The sequence below is a fragment of the Nematostella vectensis genome, chromosome 12, assembly GCF_932526225.1.
Source record: "Nematostella vectensis chromosome 12, jaNemVect1.1, whole genome shotgun sequence".
Lineage (NCBI taxonomy): Eukaryota > Metazoa > Cnidaria > Anthozoa > Actiniaria > Edwardsiidae > Nematostella > Nematostella vectensis.
The window spans coordinates 12,739,056-12,746,096 of NC_064045.1; the positions used below are offsets into that span (position 1 = coordinate 12,739,056).

Consider the following 7,041-nt stretch of genomic DNA (forward strand, 5'->3'; position numbering starts at 1 on the left):
GAAGAAGTACTGACATCGACCTAGATACGCGACGTAAAGCGCACACAAAAATACACACTAGATTGCCTTCTTAACACAGTGGGCTCTGTCTTTAATCGCTATATCATTAATAATTTTCTCATTATCGTTATACCATGAATTAAAAATTCATATCGCTGCTCAGTTCCTCGTTCTATTCAAACGACTTATGTTGATATTAATTCGATTAATTAACCCCAGTGAATCGTTCAGCTATCACCAAAATAAAACAAAAATCGTTTAAAGAACATCCCTAGTTACGTATTCAATATCCTCAGGTTCTAAGATTGGAGACTTTTGCAGAAAACCGGAAGAAATATTTGTATTTAACTGTTCGTAACATAAATATGGGCCGCAGAAATCGTGCACTAAACTCACCGCAATTTAAATGCTATCCTAAAAAGCCTCCCTCTTAATCTGGAGCTTCGAAAGTCTGCCAAATTAATATTTGTAAATTGACGAAAACTGGTCCCCTACGGTATTCATTTGAAGCAATAAATAAATCTTCAATGTTTTATCTCAAACGGCGAGGCTGAATATAGAAAGGGAAATATGGCACACCCCCGCAATTGTCACGTTTGCAAACGTAATTGATCGTAGCACAGTCGGACGAAATACGGAAACCGCGAGATGCTTCCGAAGACATTTCCGTACGCGTTCGTTTTGACCTTCTAGAACTTTCTGCGACGGCTTCAACGCTTGAATAGTGCCCGGCCCATATAGAAACTTCGATGTTTCCACAAGGAGGCATTTAAAACCAAGCAAGCTGCACAATATATCTGCACTAAATATACTTTTCATCAGATAATTCTAGGTTTTGTGCAGCGTGAGCTAAAAATACTGCACATTTGCGTCTTATTTTAGTTCGGAAGTAATTTAAGGTCGATGATGTGTCGTAAACTAAACGTAACCCGAGCGTACACCGAGGCTCTAGAAACATCTGCAGATGGCGTGACGAAGTAATATAATACTTGAGTGATTTCATAAATGTTGCAATGTATACATTTTACATGCGAACAAAGAGACAGACGAGCACTTGGCTTATATAATACGCTTGTCAACTCTACCGTGTCTTAGAGTGAACACAAAGTCAAAGCGTACGCATCTTACCAATTACCTCGCGAGCAAATTTCGATTAATCAGGTACCACGAGAATTTCACTAGGACTGCATATACATAAACAAGGATAGTGCTTATTAACCGGGAGCATTTTGTGAAGACATGACAGGGAAGGGTGATGTTATGGACGACCTGTGTCCCTTAACTACTGGAATATACTCTCTCTTGTTACCTACAAATGAGGAGGACGTACGGCAGGTAGGGCAGTAATCATATTTAATGTTATTTTGACTGCAGGATCTAATTTTAATAAGTATTATAGCTAATGCAATCAGCACACTGTATATTAGAATTTTACAAGACTTTTATTTGTCTTTTATAATCGTATTTAAGAAATTGTCAAATTTATTTAGCACCGCCAATGGATTTATGGTGGAAATTATAATAACAGATTTTAGTGTAGTAGAAGGCTTATTTTTAGCGAAAATTTTGAATAAATCAGGTATAAATCTAACTTTTTTAAACCAAAGTTCGAGGTTGTTATCAATCTTCAAATTTTAGTTAAAGCTTACTTAAGTTCTATCTTCATTGTTTAATTTTTTGATTTTTTTTTAATTGCTTACTTTTTTTGGCAAAAGTTCACCTAGAAATGTCTTGGGAAAAACAGCAGACGCTTAGGTAAAGATACGACGTAGTAGTATAACACTTCGTGGGTAGCTTGTTCGTTTTTCGAGTACTTCAAATGCGATTTCAGTTTGTTAATCTTTTAATGGTATGATTTATTCACCACAAACTTTAAGTATATTAAAGTTTACTTAATCTCTGTGTGTTCACACTTCGGTTAAAGCTAAAAAAAAGCTCAAACAGCTCCATATACATAAGGCTATTTTTTATTGTAAACAACCGAGACTCCAATAACTCGACTCCTAGAGATAACTCGAACTCCCTAGTTACTCGATCTCAACTGCACGATTGACTTCCTCGCTGTCCATTAAACCTTGACCAATGAAACCAATCTTTGTATTTTCTAGGGAGGCAAACGCAATTCTCGTCCGTATTTCTTTGTAAATATCTTCTATACTCTGTGCTAAATACCCGAATCCCTTTATCGCTCTATTAAGACCTGCGTCTTTGTTGGCGCTCAAGTAGCTTTTTATATCAAACCGAGAACTCAGTGAAGTGGACCCTTACAAGTCAAAGGACAACCATTATTTTTTTTATTTCAGGGATGGCAGAGTAGAGTCTTGCCTAGTAAAATGCTCACCTCTTGTTTTCAGTTTTTCCATGACAAATCATATACATCACAAAAAATCCATAAAGTTCGAATAGAATTGAACAGCATATAGAGTTTAGCGTCAACGCATGAGAAATCATGCATGGTCTCTATTGAAACCCACGAATCCTGGATTTAAGACTTTTTATCCCAAGAAAGACTAAGACTTTTAAAGGGACTTTCATCCCCTAGTGGACAGACTAGTGTTTTGGGGGATTATCTCGTGTATTAGTAATGATGCAGTGTGGAGTGGATGTCGGAAGATTTGTCAGATGGCTGAACAATCTGTTGGCCATGATCAATATCATCGAACACAAAAAAACATCTTAACGCCGGCCATGGCATTGCGGAATTATTAGCAGAAATTTGCTTGAGTCATCTCTAGTTGTAATTGGCCGATGAAGACAGGGAGATCTCCGATAATAAGGGCCGTGCAGATGGGAGGGAGTGGTTAGAATTCACGGATCTTAGTCCCATCAGTCCCAATATACCAGTAATTATCGTGCATCTTTAACATTCCAAAAAATGTGTTTTATTTCTACTAGCAGGTTTTATTTCTACTGCCTTCAGTGACTCGACAACTTCTTTTTAGCTATGACAGTTAAAAAAGAGCGACCGATTTCTATGTATTTATGACTATGGATTGCCAAAAAAAAAGACCAAGCTTGGATTTTTTTAATCGAAATGTCATTTTGTAAGTGGCAGTGTCTAAGAGCTTGCCGACAATAGCCAATATCTAAAGAGAACGTGATGTTGATGTTTCGCTGTTTGTCCGTACTAACCTCTCACCATGGCCTGGTGGCGGACGCCTAAGAGCATAGCGAAGTGTCAGGTGTCATCGAGTAGCTACGTAACAATGCGACGCGCGCACTAGCGTGACACTAGCGGGACACTAGCGTGACCACCTTAAGATGTGAAAGCCAACCAGTGTGGCAAAGATACTCTAAGCTAATGTAAAACTACGATTCTCGCGTGTTAACTTTTTTAAAACTGTGTATGTGTGGCCACGGTAGCACCTCGAACTACCATATTTTGCCGGTCTCAGGAACTAGTTCAAATGAATTTCACGCGGGAAAAGCAATTTCTATTCAAGGGTTCAGTCTAACATCGTTTTTAAGATAAGAAACACACATCATTCATGAAAACAATTTAAATAGTAAAATATGAATGTAAAAGTTGAATGCAGGCTAAAACAGGTCAACCCAAACAACAAGATCATTCAATTTCTACTCGTTTTCTTTTAGACACTCTTCGAGCTCGAACGGTACCTCAACACTGGTACAACGCAAAATGACGTCACATCCCAGCCCGCAAAGACTATTGGGAGCGTGGCGCCACTCGACAGCGCACGCGCAGTGACGACATCGAGCGACTGTCTGTACTCGATGAGCAACGCTGCCCAGAAGAGCTTCCCGACTTCGAGTGAGCAATACTTCCGGTACCAGCCCAACGACGCATCACTTCCGGTCCGTTTTGACCAGCCATGCGGTCAATTTACGGAGGCTTTGAAGGACTTCAGCAAAAGAAGTATGTTCAAGCAAAATAGATTCGCAACAAATCAGATGGCATTTCCGGTAAAACAAAACCCTGTGGTGGAGCAGAGTGCATTCTGGGATAGCCCTGACTCGTGGGTTAACGTCTGTTCAAATGATAACGTTGGCTTTGGAGTAAGCTATGCAACGACTTCGTCATCTAATGCAACATTATTCCAGAAGGAAAGTTTCAATGTGGCAAACGCGCCCACAACAACTAGTCCTGGAACGGTACAAAAAAGTACAGGGCTTAGCACGGGTGGCCTGTGTCAGATAGGCATGGGTACGAGTAATTCAGCCATCGAGAGTTCCTCTGCAGATACATACTCACAGTATAAATTCGCCATGACTCAATTTGAAGAAAATCCCATTGCGCCTTACGGACAGGCATTCGGACTAACCAAACAGCTTGAAATAAACACTTACAAAAACACCACGAACGATTTATCAAAGGAAACCGAAAATCGTGAGCTGTTCGACATGGACACTGGGAAAGAAACTTCACAAACTCAAATGATAGAGGGTGTTAACTATCTAGGCAATGATCCCGAACCTACGGACATAATGGAAACAATTAATGGCCCTAGTCAGGTGTTAGATGGTACTAATCACGTGCTAAGGGAGTCTGATCACGTGCTTAGAGATTCCAAACACGTGCTAAGGGAGTCCAATCACGTGCAAGTTGATTCATGTCACGTGGCAGGTGATCCTTATTACACTGATCGCCGAGGGTCAGACTTGAGTGAATCCAGTTTCGCGAGTCCTGCCAGCAGTAAAGGCTCAAGCGCTAGTGACTCGGACAGCGATAATTCTTCCCTCATTCGCGCTCATTCGCCCGAGTATCTAGATTCAAACTTACAAGGAGATGTTGCGGGAAACACTCGTGATTTCGGGTGTTACACAAAACTTTCCAAACCACCTCAAATCACGCCACAAAAACGCTTGCCAAATGCGGATAAACCATTCTACTGTCCATGGCGGAACTGCGGCTGGAAATTTCGCAGATCGGACGAATTGAAGCGACATTATAGACGCCATACTGGGGAAAAACCTTACGCATGCCCACTGTGCGGAAGGGCGTTCAGTCGATCTGATCATAGAGCGTCGCACATGCGTAAGCTCCATCCGAACTGTCTAACGCCGGCGAACTAATCTTCGTTTATGACACTCGTGTTTATTTTGCGTAGCGCGCGCTACTCTGGCAATCTTGGGAGCTCTAGGAAGTTAACTAGTTAGCATGCTTGTCAATCAGAGTTATGATTCCCAAGTGCTAATTAGCCAGTTTTCTAAAACTTTGTCTTGGTTACCATGGTAGCGCTAGTCGTCGTCAAGAGTAAATTTACATCATAAAGTCGAATCAAATATAGGTGATTTGGGAACTGTGCGACCTTACGGTTTTGCTTGGACTTCTATTACTAGATAAAACGTTTGACGGATCTCTGAGTGCAGACCTTTGAACAGATACTGTTCCTTTGAACAGATACTCTTCCTTTGAACAGATACTATTTGTAAAGAAGATTTAACATAAAATGTTAAAACATTGGCCCCATAATGTTGTTTAAAATTAAAGAACAAAACAAAATTCAAACGATTTTTTTTCCCTAGTTGTTACTATAACCTCCATTAAGCGACCTCGTTTACGCGGCTCTTTTACCGTAATATTGGCCCGCCGCACCACTTTCCAGCCCACAAAGCCAAGGAGTGGTGTGGGTCATATGAAATATACTGTTTGCTAATGCCTAGTGCACACTAGTGACAACGACATAACAACATAGGCGCGCGCACTCTTTTAAGCCCAACATAACGACCTGGACATAATGACATTACAAGACCCTGCACGCAGGGTTGACTGGGATACCTGATGGGTTACCTGTTTATATGTATGACAATATTTTTGGCCATAATAATACCGCCTGGATATACTAAAAACATTTGGTAAAATCTTGAGTTATATCATAAATGCCATATCATAACACTGATTGGGGCAAGAATGGTAAGAAGCACCAACTCTCCAGGTTTGATTGGGGGGGGGGGGACTCACCATGAAAGTCGACATGACTGATTGTCTCCTTGACGTTACTGCGCAGGCGCTGAATATGGCGGCCACGTTTTTGCTTGCTCTGCGATTATTATATCTAGTGGTTTTCAGCAACCTTACTACCCAACCTAATAATGGAATCTCACCCTATCTGAGGCTCCCTCGTCGACAAGACTACAAATCTTCGAGCTATCATGTATATTTACAGAGAATATTCACTCTCTTAGGCGGTCAAGCTCTAGTACCTAAACATCGATCTCTCACACCATCTGGACATTCCAGGTCGAAGATCCCTATAGAAAAATGGTCTAAGCATGGCTTTACATCTTTGGTAGTACCGGGGCATGATCCACCGACCGACATTACCGTTTTTGTTGATGTCTCTTCTAACCCCGGTCCCGATCAACTGGACCCTAGGAGTACATCTTTGGCGGGAAATTTGCATATTCGCCAAACCAACCATTCCAGCACAACACCACTCTCTTATTCAAGAAGTCAACTTAAGCGACTACGTGGATTTTCAGACAGAAACGTACTGACCTCCGAGCTTATCAACACCCTGAAATCGAACAATCTCTTCCGCTTCCGTGGCAAAAAGGCCGGTAAGAGATCAAAAAGTAGTAAATTTTCGCTATCGTCCGAATCCTCTTGTTTTGCTCAATATGCAAATGTCACATCCGAAACGGGAAGAAACGCCCCACGCCTGGCTGACCGCGTACAAATCAACTGGCGTCCCCCATACAACTTCCTAAGCTCGGGTCCAGCGACCATGTCTGTGTTTTGATAAGACCGCATATAGACTCAACCAAGGCCATAAAAAAAAGTCGGTCACAAAGCGCGACACTAGAGACAGCGCGCTGGTTGCTTTTGATTGTTGGATCACAAGTTTTAGCTGGGACTATCTTTTCACGCTAGAATCTTGCCAGCAGAAGTAGGATTTCATCTATAAAACATTATCTGTCGCTATAAACACATTCCTTCCCTCTAAGGTGTGTCCTATCCATGCAAACGACAAGCCGTGGCTGTCCTCTGCCATCAAAGCTATGATTTCTAAGAGACAAAAATGCTTGGCGCTGTTCGGAAAAGATTCTCAGCAGTTCCGTTACTGACGTAACAAAGTC

General features: G+C 41.4%; 1 protein-coding gene across 1 annotated transcript; it reads left to right on the forward strand.

The window, feature by feature from the left end:
• The first annotated feature begins 999 nt into the window (after positions 1–999).
• On the forward strand, positions 1,000–5,464 carry LOC5520117 (zinc finger protein MSN2). The gene is made up of 2 exons (XM_048720219.1): positions 1,000–1,335; positions 3,595–5,464. Exons 1-2 carry the CDS (start codon positions 1,240–1,242, stop codon positions 5,032–5,034), a joined length of 1,536 nt encoding a protein of 511 aa, XP_048576176.1. The 5' UTR covers positions 1,000–1,239; the 3' UTR covers positions 5,035–5,464.
• The last annotated feature ends 1,577 nt before the right edge of the window (positions 5,465–7,041 follow it).

Coding starts and splice junctions, on each gene's coding strand:
- LOC5520117 (XM_048720219.1), top strand. CDS start 1,240: ATGACAGGGAAGGGTGATGTTATGGACGACCTGTGTCCCTTAACTACT. Junction 1,336..3,594: donor ATGAGGAGGACGTACGGCAG/GTAGGGCAGTAA, acceptor GTTTTCTTTTAG/ACACTCTTCGAGCTCGAACG.